Below are 20,921 nucleotides of genomic sequence, written 5' to 3' on the forward strand. Positions count from 1 at the left end.
AACGTGGGATTGGCCAGGCCTCATTTGAATACATTTTCCCAGGGTCCCACCTGAACCCAGACAGATCCACTACCTGGCCACGACTGGGGACCCATGGGAACGGTCCCGGCTGTCAGTTGAGGGGGGGGAGGCCCTCTGGAGGCAATCGGGGGAGGGGGGCCTCTGGCAGTGATTGGGGAGGCTTTGGAGGAGCTTTCTGGCCGCGATCGGTGGGGTGGGGGTGGGGGGGGGGGGGAGGGGGGGAAGAGTTTTCTGCCCGCGATCGGAGTGGGTGTTTTCTGCCCCGCGATCAGGGGGAGTTTTCTGCCCACAATCAGGGGGAGCTTTCTGGCCGCGATCAGGGGGAGCCCAGGTCAAAGGAGGCCCAAGGCTTCCTTGTGAGTCCCAGAGGAGTACTCCTGCTCCTTCTGGCCCACAATCTGGCTCCCGGTAGGTCTGGCCTGAAGCCGCTGCTCCCCCGCTCAGGCCTCCCACTAATACTACAGTCGGATCTTGATGACATCATCAGGGACCGATTCGCATATTTAAAAAAGGACCCCGCTTTCCTGCTCAAAAGAGCAGGTTAAGATTGGGACAAGGCGAGAAGGCAGAGGAATCTGAGGGGGTAAGTCGTTGCCCTCATTTTAACTGCGCCCCCTGCCCAGTTTCTGCCAGGCAGGGGGAAGTTAAAACCGAGGCCTATGATTCAATGCAGTAACTTTAGACTTTGTAAATAAATTTGACATGGCTCTCATCAGGGACAGAGGTCACTCACTTCCTTTTGTTTCTGTAGCTTGTAAACATAGGAACGGGAGTAGGCCATATGGCCTCTTGAGCCTTCTCCACCATTCAATAAGATCATGACTGATCTTTGAGCTCAACTCCACTTTCCCGCCCAATTCCCATATCCCTTGGTTCCCTTAAGAGTCCAAAAATCTATCGCTCTCAGTCTTGAATATACTCAATGACTGAGCATCCACAGCCCACCAGGATAGAGAACTCCAAATAGTTATGACCCTCTGAGTGAAGAAATTCCTCTTTATCTCAGTCCTAAACCCCTTATCCTGAGACTATGCCCCCTAGTTCTAGACTATCCAGCCAGTGGAAACATCCTCTCAGCATCTACCCTGTCAAGCCCTCTTAGAATCTTATATGCGTTAGTGAGGGATCAGTTTGGGACCAGTGATCATAATTCCATTAGTTTTAAGATAGCTATGGAGAATGATAGGTCTGGCCCAAAAGTTAAAATTCTAAATTGGGGAAAGGCCAATTTTGATGGTATTAGACAGGAACTTTCAGAAGTTGATTGGGAGAGTCTGTTGGCAGGCAAAGGGACGTCTGGTAAGTGGGAGGCTTTCAAAAGTGTGTTAACCAGGGTTAACGGTAAGCACATTCCTTATAAAGTGAAGGGCAAGGCTGGTAGAAGTAGGGAACCTTGGATGACTCGGGAGATTGAGGCCCTAGTCAAAAAGAAGAAGGAGGCATATGACATGCATAGGCAGCTGGGATCAAGTGGATCCCTTGAAGAGTATAGAGATTGCCGGAGTAGAGTTAAGAGAGAAATCAGGAGGGCAAAAAGGGGACATGAGATTGCTTTGGCAGATAAGGCAAAGGAGAATCCAAAGAGCTTCTACAAGTACATAAAGGGCAAAAGAGTAACTAGGGAGAGAGTAGGGCCTCTTAAGGATCAACAAGGTCATCTATGTGCGGAACCACAAGAGATGGGTGAGATCCTGAATGAATATTTCACATCGGTATTTACGGTTGAGAAAGGCATGGATGTTAGGGAACTTGGGGAAATAAATAGTGATGTCTTGAGGAGTGTACATATTACATAGAGGGAGGTGCTGGAAGTCTTAACGTGCATCAAGGTAGATAAATCTCCGGGACCTGATGAAATGTATCCCAGGACGTTATGGGAGGTTAGGGAGGAAATTGCGGGTCCCCTAGCAGAGATATTTGAATCATCGACAGCTACAGGTGAGGTGCCTGAAGATTGGAGGGTAGCAAATGTTGTGCCTTTGTTTAAGAAGGGCAGCAGGGAAAAGCCTGGGAACTACAGACCGGTGAGCCTGACATCTGTAGTGGGTAAGTTGTTAGAGGGTATTCTGAGAGACAGGATCTACAGGCATTTGGAGAGGCAGGGACTGATTAGGAACAGTCAGCATGGTTTTGTGAGAGGAAAATCATGTCTCACAAATTTGATTGAGTTTTTTGAAGGGGTAATCAAGAAGATAGATGAGGGCTGTGCAGTAGACGTGGTCTACATGGACTTTAGCAAAGCCTTTGACAAGGTACCGCATGGTAGGTTGTTACATAAGGTTAAATCTCACGGGATCCAAGGTGAGGTAGCCAATTGGATACAAAATTGGCTTGACGACAGAAGACAGAGGGTGGGTGTAGAGGGTTGTTTTTCAGACTGGAGGCCTGTGACCAGCGGTGTGCCTCAGGGATCGGTGCTGGGTCCGCTGTTATTTGTTATTTATATTAATGATTTGGATGAAAATTTAGGAGGCATGGTTAGTAAGTTTGCAGATGACACCAAGATTGGTGGCATTGTGGACAGTGAAGAAGGTTATCTAGGATTGCAACGGGATCTTGATAAATTGGGCCAGTGGGCCGATGAATGGCAGATGGAGTTTAATTTAGATAAATGTGAGGTGATGCATTTTGGTAGATCGAATCAGACCAGGACCTACTCCGTTAATGGTAGGGCGTTGGGGAGAGTTATAGAACAAAGAGATCTAGGAGTACAGGTTCATAGCTCCTTGAAAGTGGAGTCACAGGTGGATAGGGTGGTGAAGAAGGCATTCGGCATGCTTGGTTTCATTGGTCAGAACATTGAATACAGGAGTTGGGATGTCTTGTTGAAGTTGTACAAGACATTAGTAAGGCCACACTTGGAATACTGTGTACAGTTCTGGTCACCCTATTATAGAAAGGATATTATTAAACTAGAAAGAGTGCAGAAAAGATTTACTAGGATGCTACTGGGACTTGATGGTTTGACTTATAGGGAGAGGTTAGATAGACTGGGACTTTTTTCCCCTGGAGAGTAGGAGGTTAAGGGGTGATCTTATAGAAGTCTATAAAATAATGAGGGGCATAGATAAGGTAGATAGTCAAAATCTTTTCCCAAAGGTAGGGGAGTCTATAACGAGGGGACATGGATTTAAGGTGAGAGGGGAGAGATACAAAAGGGTCCAGAGGGGCAATTTTTTCACTCAAAGGGTGGTGAGTGTCTGGAACGAGCTGCCAGAGGCAGTAGTAGAGGCGGGTACAATTTTGTCTTTTAAAAAGCATTTGGACAGTTACATGGGTAAGATGGGTATAGAGGGATATGGGCCAAGTGCAGGCAATTGGGACTAGCTTAGTGGTATAAACTGGGCGACATGGACATGTTGGACCGAAGGGCCTGTTTCCATGTTGTAAACTTCTATGATTCTATGTTTATAGGGACAAAAGAGTTCATTCTCAGCTGCTCAAGCACATAAGAGAATTGCAAGGTATTCTGAACCAATCTCAAAAGAGGGCAAATGACATGACACCATGAAAAGTTGGCATTTGGTTAGTCCGGTCCAGCCACTATATTTTTCAGGAAACTGAACACTCTGCTGAAATAGAAAGACTTCCCAGATTATTGTGGAATTTCCTTAGCGAGGGAGTTACACCATTAAAACCGCCTTTAAAAATATCTTTTTATGTTTGCTATATGGAAAGACAACAACAACTTGCATTTATATAGTGCCTTTACAGTAGTAATGCTGCGCTGCAGAACCAGTGAGCACCGTAACTATTGATTATCATGGAATGATAAAAGGAGGGAATGTGGAAAACCATAAAGAACTGTTCACGTATTTCTACATTAATGTGGTCTTTATGGTTTTCCACAGTAAAACATCCCTAGGCGCTTCACAGGAGCGATTATCAAATAAAATTTGACACCGAGCCACTGTAAGGGGATAATAGGACAGGTGACCAAAAGCTTGGTTAAAGAGGTAGGTTTTAAGGAGTGTCTTAAAGGAGAAGAGAGAGGTAGAGAGGTTTTGAGAGGTAAGTACAGAGCTTAGGACCTAGGCAGCTGAAGGCATGGCCGCCAATGGTGGAGCGATTAAAATTAGGGATGGGCAAGGGGCCAGATTTGGAGGATCTCAGAGATCTTGGAGGGTTGTAGGGCTAGAGGAGTTTATGGAGGTAGGGAGGGGTGAAAAAAAGAATGAGAATTTTAAAATCAAGGCTTTGCTGGATCGGGAGCCAATGTAGGTCAGTGAGCACTGGTGTGATGGGTGAACAGGACTTGGTGCGAGTTAGAGTACAGGTAGCAGAGTTTTGGATGAGCTCAAGTTGGGTGGAGGGTGCGAGGTGGGAGGCCGCGAGGTGGGAGGCCAGCCAGGAGAGCATTGGAATAGTCAAGTCTAGGTGAGCTGAGGCGGGGCAGAGACGGGAGATGTTACGGAGGTGGAAGTAGGCAGTCTTGGTGTTGGAGTGGATATGTGGTCAAGAGCGCAGCTCAGGGTCAAACAGGATGCCAAGGTAGTGAACAGTCTGGTTCAGCCTCATACAGTGCCCAGGGAGAGGGATGGAGTTAGTGGCTAGGGAATGGAGTTTGTGGCGGGGACTGAAGATAATGGCTTCAGTCTTCCCAATATTTAATTGGAGGAAATTTCTGCTCATCCAATACTGGATGTCGGACAAATCAGAGGAAGTGGAGGAGGTCGAGAGAAGTGTTGGTGAGTTAGAGCTGGCTGTCGTCAGTGTACATGTGGAACCTGACATTGCGTTTTCGGATGATGTCGCCAAGGGGCAGCAAGTAGATGAGAAATAGGAAGGGGCCAAGGACAGATTCTGGAAGGACTACAGAGGTAACGGTGTGTGAGTGGGAAGACACGCCATTGCAGGTGATTCTCTGTCTACGACAATACGAATTGATCTAAAACTAGTTCATGAACAGACTGTCAATAAAACACATTACTGTACAGCAGCATGCACAGTACAGGAATCAGCTTGTCATATATCATTCTAGTAAGTTTACGCCATTAAAATAGTTTCAGAGAGGGCTGTCTTCACAGAGATTATCTGAAGCAAAACACTGGTACAGCAATGGAATTCATTATTTATACTTGACCTGCCACTAAACCTGCCCTTTAAAACAATCAGAAATAAAAAGAAAAGTAGGATTGCATATCTTTAATACAATCCCAATCCGAAACTAGGCTCCTAAATCTAAACAAAGGAAACTACGAAGGTATGAAGAGTGAGTTGGCTATGATAGATTGGGAAGCTTCAATAAAAAGGCATGAACGGTGGATAGGCAATGACTAACATTTAAGGAACGAATGCATGAATTGTAACAATTATACATTCCTTTCTGGCGCAAAAACACAAAAGGAAATGTAGCCCAATCGTGGCTAACAAAAGAAATTAAGGATAGTATTAGATCCAAAGAGGAGTCATATAAAGTTGCCAGAAAAAGTAGCAAGCCTGAGGATTGGGAGCAGTTTAGAATTCAGTAAAAAAGGACCAAGAGATTGATTAAGAGGGGAAAAATAGAGTATGAGAGTAAACTTGCAAGGAACATAAAAGTGGACTGTAAAAGCTTCTACAAGTATGTAAAAAGAAAAAGATTAGTGAAGACAAATGTAGGTCACTTACAGTCAGAAATGGGAGAATTTATAATGGGGAACAGGGAAATGGCAGAGCAATTAAACAAATACTTTGGATCTGTCTTCACGGAAGAGGACACAAATAACTTCCCAGAAATGCTAGGGAACCAAAGGATCAGTGAGAAGGAGGAATTAAAGGAAATTATTATTAGTAAAAAAAAAAGTGCTGGAGAAATTAATAGGACTGAAAGCCGATAAATCCCCAGGACCTGATAATCTGCATCCCAGAGGTAGCCATGGAAATAGTGGATGCATTAGTTGTCATCTTCCAAAATTCTATAGATTATGGAACAGTTCCTGCAGATTGGAGGGTGGCAAATGTAACCCCACTATTTAAAAAAGGAGGGAGAGAGAAAACAGGGAACTACAATCTGGTTAGCTTGACATCAGTAGTAGGGAAAATGCTAGAGTCTCTTATAAAGGATGTGATAACAGGCCACTTAGAAAATATCAACGGGATTAGACAAAGTCAACATGGATTTATGAAAGGGAAATCATGTTTGACAAACCTACTGGAGTTTTTTGAGGATGTAACTGGTAGAATAGATAAGGGAGAAGTGGATGTGGTTTATTTGGATTTTCAGAAGACCTTTGATAAAGTCCCACATAAGAGGTTAGTGTACATAATTAAAGCACGTGGGATTGGGGGTAATATACTGGCATGGATTGAAAATTGGTTAACAGACAGGAAACGGAAAGTAGGAATAAATGGGTCTTTTTCGGGGTGGCAGGCAGTGACTATTGGGGTACTGCATGGATCAGTGCTTGGGTCCCAGCTATTCACAATATATATCAATGAGGGAACCAAATGTAATATTTCCAAGTTTGCTGACGACACAAAACTAGGTGGGATCATGAGTTGTGAGGAGGATGCAAAGAGGTGATTTAGACAAGTTGAGTGAGTGGGCAAATACATGGCAGATGCAGTATAATATGGATAAATGTGAAGTTATCCACTTCGGAAGGAAAAATAGAAAGGCAGAGTATTATTTAAATGGTGATAGATTGGGGAATGTTGATGTACAAAGGGACATGGGTGTCCTTGTACACCAGTCACTGAAAGCAAGCAAGCAGGTGCAGCAAGCAGTTAGGAAGGCAAATGGTATGTTGGCCTTCATTGCAAGAGGATTTGAGATTAGGAGCAAGGATGTCTTATTGCAGTTATACAGGGCCTTGGTGAGACCACACCTGGAGTATTGTGTGCAGTTTTGGTCTCCTTACCTAAGAAAGGATATACTTGCCATAGAGGGAGTGCAGCGAAGGTTCACCAGACTGATTCCTGAGATGGCAGGACTGTCGTATGAGGAGAGATTGGGTCGACTCGGCCTGTATTCACTCAAGTTTAGAAGAGTGAGAGGGGATCTCATTGAAACATATAAAATTCTGACAGGGCTAGACAGACTGGATGCAGGGAGGATGTTTCCACTGGCTGGGGGGTCCAGAATGAGGGTTCACAGTCTCAGGATATGGGGTAGGACATTTAGGACTGAGAGGAGGAGAAATTTCTTCACTCAGAGGGTGGTGAACCTATGGAATTCTCTACTACTGAATGCTGTGGAGGCCAAGTCACTGAATATATTTAAGAAGGAGCTAGATAGATTTCTAGACACAAAAGGCATCAAAGGGTATGGGGAGGGAGCGGGAATATGGTATTGAGATAGAAGATCAGCCGTGATCATATTGAATGGCAGAGCAGACACGAAGGGCCGAATGGCCTACTCCTGCTCCTGTTTTCTATGTTTCTATCATCTTATTCTTTGAATGCATTTTATCTCCAAATACTCTAGAATAATCTCATCAACTAACTGAAGAAAAATCACTGGGGCAGCACCTCTCTCAATGCTGCTGCATTATTCGAACACAAAAATCATCAGCACAATGTGTAAATCAAGGTCAGGACATTTATTTAAACCACTGCATGCTTTGTAAATGGTGTCAGCATGTTTTCTCACAGCACTTCCCCTTTGTATGCTTGTGATTTGTTTGCAATGTGTGACACCTAATACACAAGGGCCGAGAAACTCGGGCTCGCAGGGTGGAATCCCTGTGTCTGAATGGTGAGACCTGAGGCGTCCCTGATATTGGAAACCTGAATACATAATCTAGGCTAACACTTCAGTGCAGTAAGGAGTGCCCTCTCAGTTGGATGTAGAAGATTCCATGACACTATTCGAAGAAGAGCAGGGTAGATTTCCCTGGTGTCCCGGCCAATATTTATCCCTCAACCAACATCACTAAAACAGATTTTCTGGTGATTCATCTCATTGTTGTTTGTAGGACCTTGCTGTGCACAAATTGGTGGCCGTGTTTTCCACATTACAACAGTGACTACACCTCATAAGTACTTCATTGGTTGTAAAATGCTTTTGGACATCATGAGGTTGTGAACGTCACTATATAAATGCAAGTACTTTCTTTCGTTATATTGACCCAAATGAGAAAGGTGTATAATTAACGGTAAACCAGCACCAAAACCTCCTTCCATGTTCTGCTGCAACATTAAACAGGGAAAAGCATAGAGCAGCAGAAAGAGAGTGTACTTTAGGCACTACAGATAAAGTGAAAACTAGAAGAAGGTGTAAAGCGATTAACCCAGCATCAAAGCTGAAGGACAGGCTAGGCTGTGTGGCCAACTAAGAGTTCTATATACAAACGCACGGAGTATAAGGAATAAATTAAATGAACTACAGGCACAAATTCAAATTGGAAGGTATGACATGATAGCTATTACTGAGACATGGCTGCAGGATGGTCCGAATTGGGAACTCGAGGGGCTGAATGGCCTACTCCTGTTCCTATTACAACACTATTTCTAGAAACACATTTCTATTCTGTACCTACTATAGCAGTGCAAGAACAATTTCATTCAGGCAATTAAAATTAAACACAATTTCTTTGTAAAACATTGGTCTTCAGTGAAACATAGGCCTAAATTTTAACTCTGAGCCGGGAAGACGGCAGAGGCGGTGGCGGGGGGTGGGGGGGGGAGGGGATTTCCTGATGGGAAACCTGTACTTCTGGGTTCCGGATGTTCATACGATTTTGATATAAGAACGCCTTTATTTTTTCTTTGACGGTTTCCCGCCCGACAGGCCAGCCTGATTGACAGGCTGAACCCAGTTGGACAGGAGAAGAGGAAGGAAGAGGATGCAAGACGGTAAGTCTTAGATTGGGGGGGGTGGTCGAGGGTCATCAGAGGTCGGGGTCAGGAGTCATCGGGGTCGGGAGTCATCAGGGGGTCAGGGATCACTGGGGATCGGGTTTGGGAGTCATCGGGGGTCAGGGTCGGAGATTGTGGCTGGGGGAGTCGCTGAAGGTCTGGGGGAAGCACTCCTGCTCACAAGCTGTACTATAAAGGCACTTACCTGCCCTTTCGGGCCTTCTTATCTCCTCTCACGTGGCTTGAAGTAGAAGGCACGGGAATCCTGATCCCCAGGAGTTAAAAACAAAACAGCTGTTTGAATGGAGGCCCGCAGCCTCCTTGAAAGCTTTTAGTGACCGACCCGCCTCCTGAGAGTGGGTTGGTTGCCCACCCTTTGTCCCACCTCTGATAAAATCGGAAATGGGTGGGTTGGAGGCAGGTTTTAGATTTTTTTAATTTTTACTGCCCCACTCCCCGCCCCCAACCCACCCGTTTTTCCAAGTTAAAATAATGCCTGTACTCTCCCTACCAGCTGGCCCCATAATATCCGTGTCCAAGCATTGCAATGTTGTAGAACACTCCTCTTCCTCTTATGTTGCTTCATGGCTGCTATAATGAACTAATAGCAGTGTATATGTAAATTTGAACAGTGACTCTAGTGGGAAAGGTCCAAATCAGTAAATAAATAAGAACTGTACAGACTTGAAAAATATCCTTTTATAAGTTGCTTTGGCGTTCAGTCTAAAAAAAAATTATTATAATATTTTATGGCAGTGGAATTGTTCAATCAGTGTTTCGTTTAAAAGCAGTATATACACTAATACCTACGATAACATTTATCATATGTCACAGATAAGGGAGTCAAGGTAAAACTATAAACGAGTACACTGAATAGTTAGATATGTTTTTAAAAGTAAATAAATGCTTACTTGTCACAGACAGAGCAATGGTGACAGCGATCTGGCTTCACAAGTTGACATCGGTCGCAGTATCGAATTGCTTTGGAAACAATGCTACATATAAGGATAGGGAACAAAAATCTGGGCAAAAATAACACTACAGATATTTGTAAAAGCACTTTAATCCAACTCATCAATTTCCTTATTGTAATCATTTTGAAATGGGGGCCTTGAAATTACAGTGTCTGTATCACATTATAAGCATATGAATGCTAATCACATTTGTACAAAATTCATTTGTCCACTCTTAACAAAAGAGTTAACCTCTTTACTTGAAAAGGTTAAATGGATTAAGCCTTCATTAAAACGGGTTAACCTCCTCCATTAAGATAGCAGATGAAGGAATTTCATATGAACGCATTAAGCATTTAAAAGTTAGTACTACACAGTGTAATTTCAAAGCAAGACAGATAATTATAATACAAGTAGTGGAATTCAGTCTTTCACAAGTGGAAGGAATGAACATAGAATACATAAATAAAATCAGTTAGAATTGATTCCATATTACTATTTTTTTTATTATATCTTTGCATTTGTTTAATGGCTGATTTTTTCCACATATCCAAGGAGTACAGTAATATCACAGCAATCAAAATAACTGCATTTTCTGTTACCTCATAGCTATTAACATTTAAATTGTACCATTTAACGCAGTAATATCTGTCATTTAATAAAGTCACCATTCCTGCCACAGGCCAACATTTACATTTTTCAAAGTTTTATACTATGTAGAATCATCAGGTGCAACATTAGAATTAGATGAAGACAAATATAAGGTACTGCATAGTAGGCTCGTGACTAAGGTCAGAGCACGTGGAGTCAGGGGACAAGTAGCAGAATGGATAGCAAGCTGGCTACAAAACAGAAAACAGAGAGTAGAGGTTAAAGGTAGTTACTCAGACTGGCAAAAGGTGGGAAGTGGTGTTCCACAAGGATCGGTGTTGGGACCACTGTTGTTCACCATTTACATAAACAATTTGAACTCGGCAATCGGAAGTACAATGTCAAAATTTGAGCACAACGCCAAATCGGTATAGTTAATACTGAGGAGGACTGCGACAAAATAGAGGAAGACATTAATAAACTTGCAGAATGGGCGTGTAATTGGCAAATGAATTTCAATATAGATAAATGTGAGGTGGTACATTTTGGTAGGAAGAATAAGGGGGCCACATACTCCTTGGAAAATAAGAGTCTAAATGGGATAGAGAAGCATAGGGATCTGGGGGTACAGATCCACAAATCACTAAAAGTAGCATTGCAGGTTAATAAGGCCGTAAAAAAAGCAAACAAAGCACTGGGGTTCATTTCTAGAGGGATAGAATTGAAAAGCAGGGAAGTTATGTTAAACTTGTATAAAACCGTGGTCAAACCACTTGGAGTACTGCGAACAGTTCTGGTCTCCATATTATAAAAAGGATACAGAGGCACTGGAGAAGGTACAAAAAAATTTTACTAGGATGATACCAAAACTGAGAGGTTATACCTATCAGGAACGACTGAATAGGCTGGGGCTCTTTTCTCTAGAAAAGAGAAGACTGAGGGGTGACCTAATAGAGGTCTTTAAGATTATGAAAGGGTTTGAATGGGTAGATGTAGAGAAAATGTTTCGACTTGCAGGGGAGACCAGAACCAGAGGCTATAAATATAAGATAGTCACTAATAAATCCAATAGGGAATTCAGGAAAAACTTCTTTACCCAGAGAGTAGTTAGAATGTGGAACTCCCTACCATAAGGAGTAGTTGAGGCGACTAGCATAGACGCATTTAAGGGGAAGCTAGATAAATACATAAGGGAGAAAGGAATAGAAGGAAATGTTGATGGGGTTAGATGAAGATGGGTGGGAGGAGGCTCGTATGGAACATAAACACCAGCATAGACCTGTTGGGCCGAATGGCCTGTTTCTGTGATGTACATTCTATGTAATTCTATGTAAATTTCAGAGGCTGTGAATACATAGAAATCGTTTTGCAGTATTTAATTCTACAAAAATGTAGACCTTTGAAATATTCTGCCACAATGTCAGAAGGTACAATGGCTCCAATTTGCTTAATGGCTTCCCTACCAGTAAGGCAATTGGAGTATTTATGAGTGATAGATAGAATGCTGCCCCCCCCTCCACTCTTGTTTTATGATGTTGATCAATATTGAAAAGTGATCTGATTTATTGGGAAGGTTGACGGTCACCCAGCCAGTCTCTGGAACTCTAGTTTCCTGGAGCAGGTAGGTGAAGTTTGCTGGGTAAACAAGACTAACAACAATGCATCTAACTCTCCTTCTCCTGTGACTCTAAATCTAAGGCTGCCTATTTATTTTACATAGAATCGAATTACATAGAATTTACAGCACAGAAACAGGCCATTTGGCCCAACTGGTCTGTGCTGGTGTTTATGCTCCGCACGAGCCTCCTCCCTCCCTACTTCATCTCACGCATATCCTTCTATTCCTTTCTCCCTCATGTATCTAGCTTCCCCCTAAATGCATCTATGCTATTTGCCGCAGCTACTCCATATGGTAGCAAGTTCCGCATTCTAACCACAATCTTTTGGCCTGACGATTTCTTTTTGTTCACTTTACCTTTCTCTTTGGACTGAACTCTGACAATAATGTATAGTAGTTGAAAAGACAAATTGAATGTTAATGTGTAGCAATTTATGGAGTTGACACTAACTAAGCTTTTGTTCTCATACTCTTCACCAGAACTTCCGGGAATCATCACTAAAACATCTATGTTCCATTCGTGCACAATATTGCGTACTCCAAAGTTAAGATTAATGGGAATGGCACTTTTTGTACGGAAGCCATGCTGATTGACACATAGCTTTGTGTAACAACTTAATTGATGTCAAAGTAGCATGTGGTGGGTTCTGTAAGAAAAGTATAAAACTTTTCTGTGTCCTGTTAAGCCTAGGGTTGCCACCTGTCCTTTTTGAGCCACAGACCTCTGTTTTTGAATGGACTGTCCTGAAATTTGTAATATAAATTGCATACTAAAAGCTGTCTTTTGGAAACAGAAATCAGTTTTTTTGACATTTCGCTTCTGTGTCTTACAATGTGGAGGCATTCATTACTGATACTATTAAAGGTTTCAATTTTCACCAACAGCAAATACCAGAACTCAAGCCACGATGTCACTTCTTGCCCTGCTCCTATCCTGTAGTATTTAGCTTTGGACTTGGTAAAAGGTGGTGACTCTAGTTAAGCATGTGTGCTTTTAGAGTGTAACAAAGTGGGACCTATAGCTTCAGCTTTGAGACAGTTTAACAATGAGTAGAGATAATAAGGGTGAATTCAGAAATTTTGTGATCCCAGTGGGGACTCTCATTCAACTAGAGTTTGAGTTGGAGATAGGGCTACAACACTGTAGCACCAATTCTCCGTTTCCGTCAACAACTGGGAGCAGAGGATCGCTGAATGAACCCTACGATGCCCGTTAAAGATGGATCTGCCCAATATTATTTGCGTTTTGGCTCAGGACCAATCTTATGTTTTTCTAGTTGACGCGTATCCTTTGCAGCCTTCAGCTGTAATCTTTCTTCCACAGATACTTTTTCAGATGTCAACATGCATTAAAACCCAAATACGCCAGGTAACTTTTATTGCTTATAACAGTACTTGCTGTTTACCTCCAGATAAGGTTCTTGTGTAGATGGGTAATTCCTTGGCCATTCGTCTCAGGACTTCCTGTTGACCTTCACCTCGATCCTCACGTTCTATTTGTTCTCGGTCTGTGTATGACAGATGGAACTGCGGATATTTTTTAAAATGACAACAAATATAATAAATATATTTAAGATTGACCAGAAAGCTTCATTGGAATCTAATTCCTATCAACTCAGAATTAATTTACTGTAGATCTTAAAGAGTTTAAGTTTATGCTCTATTATATCTGGCTGTGTAATAGAAAAGCAGCAATTGCTAATAACATTCAATATTAGGTTAGTCTGAAATAAATTTTAATAATTAAATCTTCAGTTTGTTTCTAGGTCTTTTGGAAAAACCAAAAAAACTCTCAACTCCTGGCTGAATGAGGAGATAGACACTTCTAAAGCATTTCATGTTGCAATAACAGATTGCATGGTGGGGAAATCTGCAATTTATACATGCTCAGAATGTAGATATGATTGGAAGCTCTTGTTAAATGTTGAGGTAAAAATATAGCAGCAGAAAATCTGGAGGGGCTGCATCCTGATGTAAGTGCTGGGATATGCCAGTCATCCCACCAGATTGTGGGGCCAGGAGGAGGTCCCTTAATTTGAATGCCACTGGTGGGTGCCTTTACCACTAGTGGTGCATTTAGGGCCTCCACCAATCCCCAGAGGCCACGAATTGTGGTGCAACTTGTTGGTCGGAAGGGGGTGCCAGGTTCTCCCCCTAAGAACGAACTCTAAGTTGCCCCCTCAGCCCTCTTTGTAAGGTATGGTTGATCTCAACAGGCAAACTACTGTTGACAGCCAGAATGCAGGAACTCCTGACATTGGGATTTCCCATCTTTGGCTGTGCCTTCTCCTGTGCCACTGGCCTTGTAAAAAGTGGAAAGAGACTCCGCACTTTAATAGGCCCATGGAATCCCCGATGCCACTACATAGAAAATAGCTTCCCCTGATGACTCACCTGGTAAGAATGCGAGTAGCGGACCCAAGAAGGACCCAGTCTGATCCTTGGTTTGTGCTGAATTAGGTAATCTCAGCCAGGGCAGCAATAGGGACACTACAGTTGGCCTCCATGCTTCTGAGTTAGGGAGTGAAAATTCTGATAGGGTTTCTATTCCTGATTGCTTTGCAGCAACCCTTATTGTAACTTCACACATGGAAATAAGGTGACGGCAGGATCTGGCCTGGTTGTGAGGCTCCTTGCAGTTGAATAGCCTGCTGACATGCACAATCTAGGCTCACGTCATGACAGCCCACTTAGGCAAGGGATTGGACAACAACCACCCCTGTAGAACAGTACCGTAACAAGAGTCAAACCATTCATGAGAAGGAGTGGAAGAGGACAAATTTGATTAAAAAAGAAGAGGGGAGAAGGTCAGCTAGCACAGGGCAATAATTCATATTGAAATATTGATCCATGTGCCTCAAACATAAAATTAAAAGCTCAATGTAGTAAACTGAGCAGACAACCTAATTCCACAGAGAATGAATCTAAAAATGAACTGTAAAAGTCCATGGTAACAATGCATAGCTTTAGATTGTATTTGCTGCTGTAATGTAAAATACTGGGAAGCTGAAAACTGAAATTCCAGAAGAAATCCATAGCAACAGCCATTCTTCAGCACATTACTGGAATCAGTGATAAAATCATCATCGATGTATGCAGCATCAAAGCACGACAAAAAGGTAAGCATAAAACAACAGGATGTGTACCTTTTTATTGTGTAAATAGTGAAAAACAAGATGATTGATTTACAATACTAATATACAAAAGAGTTCACACACAAAAAATATCGCTTTCTCCTGATACCCACCTCTTTACTTGGATTCATTGGTTTTGTAAAGATGGTTTTCCAGTATGACCACACGAACATGATGAAAAGCAAATGATAAAATACAAGGCAGACAACTGGAAGAAAGGATATCACAAAAGAAACTCGTAAACATGATTCAAGTTAAGTTTTGTTTAATACAATACATATCTAGATGATTTAGCATCTATTTGAGTTTTACATTTATTATTATGAAGTCAACTATTGTAGAAGATCAAGATTACATCTGGTACTCTGATGAATTACCAAAAAAAAATCAGTATTCATAACAATAGTGCAAATTCAGATCCTTTTTCATTGTAGATTAAGAATACATTTTTAAAAATCCTAGAACATAATGTAACTGTGATTGTCTAAGGAACCATTAAGCCAACACTTAGTGTCTACAGGCCTATGTATTCTTGGCATTTCTAAAGCCGGTTCAGGATTTTCATTTTTGGTTAGTCAAGGTAATGACAAGAATACAATTCTGGTAAACCTGCTATAACATCTAATGTCAAGATGCTTTCCCATCAGCATTAAAATTTGCTTATTTCACTCCCAACTCTCTAAAGAGATGATATGCTCCAATTTTTACACCTGAGGCCCACTTTCCATTAATGTCTTGCATGGATTGGACAGCTCGTTCTAGATTGCTATTAATTAACTAACTATTCAGCCTCTTGACTTTTTAGTATAGCTGTAACACTTCTTTTAGCAGAAATTCCTGATATGCTTTCTAGACGCTGCTGCCTTTGCACCTTTATTGTTTCTGCCAATGTTTACTCATACTACAAATGTAATAATTCTTTCATTTGTACCAAATGCACTCACAGTAATGGCAGAATTCATTTTTAACAACAATATCAATGGGTTGTAAAGTAAGACCTCTGGAGTGGAACAAATTTACAGTTGTGTTCCTTACACAGGATAACTCTGATTACTGTCATTTTATGACTCTTATTTTCAGTTCTATAGCCATATATGATAAACCAAGACATGGATGGAATTGGTAAACAATTAGGCTTTTGTGAGCAAGGCACAGTGAAAGACAGGAAAGAGATACAACCTTCAGTATTCTGGCCAACACTATTGGGCCCCAGCTGAGTTTGCTACACTAGTTGCTGTAGACCTGTACAAATTATACAGGCATTATCAGAAAATAATTTTAACCATCAAATTAAAATCACAATCATTCTACTTATTTCAACAAATCTGCATAAGCTCCAACAATGTCAGTCAAGGAATCAGTGGACAGCAGATTATGAGGTCCCAGCTGGTCATAATAGATTCTGTCCAGTAAATAGTAATGCTAAACATGCCTAACACTAATTGTTACTTTCGTGCCAAATGTGTTTTTTTTTAAGATATTCACAATTACAGAATCCTATTTTATTAAAACAATGTTTAATGCAAAAATCACATTAGACTGCACAGGAACAGAAAAATGTCACTCTTTAGTGGGGTGGAAATGCAGCATACAGGGAATGGAGGGGTAGGAAACTATGCCAGAACCCCTCTCAGCTGTTGTTTCTGCCCTTACTCACTCCAACGACTACTTCTGACAGGGATGTGCACTTCTTCCACCCGCACCCTCTCTCACCTCCTCTCTCTCTCTCCTGAAGCAGATGTATTTGTTGTGTAGGGTCATAATTGGGCCCGATTATGCCTTATTCAAACGGCAAAAGAGATCGATTATCATTTGAATGTGGGGGTTACCGGCGATGGAGCATCAGGAAAGTTGCTTTGTGTCCGTGGAATCGTTGGCCAGAAGCACCTGTGCCATCCTACATGCAGCAGCAGGGTGCCACTCTGAAACCCCGCCGGGTCCACAGGGTGGGCATCCCAATGGTGCCAGTGCAGGTGTCCACCCCTAATATCTAAATGACCCCACTATTGGATTTTGGAACAGGGTCGTGGCAAGGCCAAACAGAAGCACCACCCCGCCACTAATCCAAAATGGAACAGAGCTGCTAAAATTTCTAAATTAGGGTCTTTAAATTATTCTGAACGATGACCTAGTTTACCTACATGGGGGAAGATTTCCACTCCTCGATATTTAGTGAACCCTGTAAACAAGTGTATAATGAATAGTTGGTGTGTGTGTGTGTGTGTGTGTGTGTGTGTGTGTTTTTTTTAGTTGAGCAGATTACATGGAGTGGCTTAATTCTGTAATGTTCTGGGTAGTTCTGAAATAATTCTGGGTATGTCACAGTCTAAATATGTCTTTTATTATACAATGTACTTCATAAAGCTTTGCAAATAGTGCTGATTCCTTACGGTAAGGATGCTTTAGAACCTGAACAGAAATTAATGTGTTGTAGATGAATAAGCATCTAGGAGCTCTAACTGTTCATTAACAAAGTAATACAATTCAGAATATCAGCCCCGATTTTAACTTAACCCGCCCGGTGGGAATGGGGCGGATTCGAATCAGACTCCAATTTTACTTTGCATTGACTTAAATGGTGAGTAAAACTGGGTGCGGTGTATATCAGCCATCTGACCCAAACTCACCCCATTCCCAACGGAGCTACTTTTTTACTTTATTAAATCTAACATGATAAATAATTGTGAATGTAACATTTACCTTTTTCTCCAATATTTTTCATAGACACTGGAACAAAAAGAAAAAAAGGTAAATTAGAAAAAAAAGGCAAAACAGGTTATAATTCATGCACGTATTGTACATAGCATTTAAATCTTTTTTGTATACTGGGCCAGAATTTGCTGGAGCGGGGGCATCTGGTGGCGTGACCCGTGTGTTGGATCTTTTTCCTCACCCTTCAGCTTGAAAATATTTTGCACCGCAAATTGCTGGAAGTGTGAGCCGACAACGGGGCATCTGGTACCTGAACGACGGGACCAACAGTGTATCTCCTTATCCAATGAGATTTAAGGGTAGAGAAAGAAACAGAGGAATGACTGAGAAGGAAATAGGGTGAATTAGAGTCAAATTAGATACAGAAAGGGAAATAAAGAGAGGGAAAGAATGAATTAAGAGAGAGAGAAAAAAAGAGACAGAAAGGAAAAGTAAGACAAAATGTAAAATTTTAATTTTAAAAACCTCTAGGAACAATTTACTACCTGCAGGAATGAGACTCCACAGTTTAACTCTTCCCTTTCTGGGCCTCTGAGGTTGAGTGGCATTGTAAGAACATAAATCTTGTCATTAAAAGGGTCCTCACATCGTTAAGTACCAGTCCTAACTTTCTGCGGCAAGTTTAATTCATATTTACGGCGTAAATCCAGCAATTTCTTGAAACCCTTGGGGAGATTGAAGGCGAGATCCTGTTTGTGCGAGACTAACAGCGGAGCAGCGCAAACTGTCCAGCAATTTGTGGCGATTCGCAACTCAAGGCGTATCTCCTCCTCGCCATAAATTGCTGGGTTATTTACACACTAACAACGAAGTGTGCATTAAACTTGCTGTTATTTTCCCAGAAAATTCTTGGCCATTACATTATACGGTGTATTTACACTGTCATAAAAATGAAATCATACTTTAAAGAACTTTCATTAAAACAGATTTCATTGTTATATTGTTTTAGTAGTGCATTTCTTCTTCTTTGGCTGCCAGCATCACAGGCTTTGTCAGTAGAGACATAAAGCACCTGATATGGTCTCACTTAGGTACTGTCAAAACATTTACAATTAAGCAAAAATACATATGAGGATTGGTTTATAAATTTCTCACCTAAATATTAAGTAGAATAAGAGATATTTTAGGGGACCACAGAACACTTCATATTTAAATTATTTTAGCAATTAACATATTGTTAGGTTTTTTTCATGCTGGTGGAAAAAGGCTATCAAGTGGTTAAAGGTTGAAACAGGATATAAAGAAAAGCCAAAAGCAAAATACTGCGAATGCTGGAAATCTGAAATAAAAACAGAAAATGATGGAGAAGCTCAGCACGTCAGACAGCATCTGTGGAGAAAGAAACAGATTTAACGTTTCAGGTCGAAGATCTTTCGTCAGAACTGGAAGATGTTAAGAGAGTTAAAGTTTTTGAGCAAGTACAGAGTCAGGGAAAGGGGAGGAAAGAACAAAAGGGAAGGTCTCTGATAGGGTGGAGGGCACGAATGATTAAATGACAAAAGGGATGAAGGTGCAAGGTGGTAATGGGACAGGTTAAGAAACAAAAGATTGAGCAGTAGCAGAACCATTACCAGCACTAGCTGACCGAAAAAATGGGAGCAGTGGTTATGGCCTGAAGTTGTAGAAATCAGTGTAGAGTCCAGAAGGTTGTAAAATGCCTAATCGAAAGATGAGATGCTGTTCCTCAAGCTTCCGTTGAGCTTCATTGGAATAGTGTAAGAGGCCAAGGACAGAGAGGTTAGAGTAGGAGTAGGAAGGGAAATTAAAATGGCAAGCGACCAGCAGGTCAGGGTCAGGCTTGTGGACAGAGTGGAGGTGTTCAGCAAAGCAAACACCCAGTCTGCGTTTGGTCTCCCCAATGTAGAGGAGACCGCATTGTGTGCAGTGGATGCAGTATACTAAATTGAAAGAACAAATATCGATAGATTTCTAGATATTAAAGGCATCAAGGGATATGTGGATGGTGCAGGAAAATAGCGTTGAGGTAGATCAGCCATGATCTTGTTGAATGGTGGAGCAGGCTCGTGGGGCCGGATGGCCTACTCCTGCTCCTATTTCTTATGTTCTTAAGTACAAGTAAACCACTGTTTCACCTGGAAGGAGTGTTTGGGGCCCTGGACGGTGGGAAAGGAGGAGGTGAAGGGGCAGGTGTTGCATCTCCTGTGCTCGCATGCAAAGGTGCCATGGGGAGGAGAGTGGGTGTTGGGGGTGATGGAAGAGTGGACTAGGGTGTCACGGAGGGAGCGGTCCCTCAGGAAAGCTGAAGGGGGAGGGAAGGGTAAGATGTATTTGATGGTGGGATCATGCTGGAGGTGGCGGAAATGGGGGAGAAGTACAAGTAAACCACTGTTTCACCTGTAAGGAGTGTTTGGGGCCCTGGACGGTGGGAAACAACCCTCTGAGTGAAGAAATTATTCCTCATCTCGGTCTTAAATGGCTGGCCCTGTTTCTTGAGACCATGACCCATAGTTCAAGACTCTCCAGTCGGGGAAGCAGCCTCTCAGCATCTACCCTGTCAAGCCCTCTCAGAATTTTATATGTTTCAATGAGATCACCTCTTATTCTTCTGAACTCCAGAGAATATAGACCCATTCTACTCAGTCTCTCCTCATAGGACAACCCTCTCATCCCAGGGATCAATCTAGTGAACCTTCATTGCACCCCCTCTAAGGTAAGTAAATCCTCCTTCGGTAAGGAGACCAAAACTGTACACAGTACTCCAGAGCCCTATCTAATTGCAGCAAGACCTCCTTACTCTTGTACTCCAACCTCCTTGCAATAAAGGCTAACATACCATTTGCCCTCCTAATTGCTTGCTGTACCTGCATGTTAACTTTCTGTGATTCATGTACAAGGACACCCACATCCCTCTGAATACCAACATTTCTTTGTCTCTCACCTTTTAAAAAATATTCTGCTTTTCTATTCTTCCCACCAAAGTGGATAATTTCTCATTTCTCCGCATTTTACTCCATCTGCCACCTTCTCGCCCACTCACGTAACCTGCCTATATTCTTTTGCAGCCTCTTTGTGTCCTCTTCACAGCTTATTTTCCCACCCAGCTTTGAATCATCAGCAAACTTGTATACATTACACTCAGTCCCCTCATCT

General features: G+C 42.0%; 1 protein-coding gene across 1 annotated transcript in view; it reads right to left on the reverse strand.

Annotated features, from left to right (window-relative positions):
- The window catches only part of zdhhc2 (zinc finger DHHC-type palmitoyltransferase 2), a 102,251-nt gene that overhangs the window by 48,169 nt on the left and 33,161 nt on the right, over positions 1–20,921 (reverse strand). Inside the window, exons 2-5 of the mRNA XM_067996232.1 lie at positions 17,799–17,825; positions 15,212–15,306; positions 13,371–13,491; positions 9,714–9,783 (exon numbers count right to left, since the gene is read on the reverse strand). Of these exons, the coding sequence (XP_067852333.1) occupies positions 9,714–9,783; positions 13,371–13,491; positions 15,212–15,306; positions 17,799–17,825 (313 nt within the window). The remainder of the gene's footprint in view (positions 1–9,713; positions 9,784–13,370; positions 13,492–15,211; positions 15,307–17,798; positions 17,826–20,921) is intronic.

This window comes from Heptranchias perlo, chromosome 1 (genome assembly GCF_035084215.1).
Source record: "Heptranchias perlo isolate sHepPer1 chromosome 1, sHepPer1.hap1, whole genome shotgun sequence".
Taxonomy (NCBI): domain Eukaryota; kingdom Metazoa; phylum Chordata; class Chondrichthyes; order Hexanchiformes; family Hexanchidae; genus Heptranchias; species Heptranchias perlo.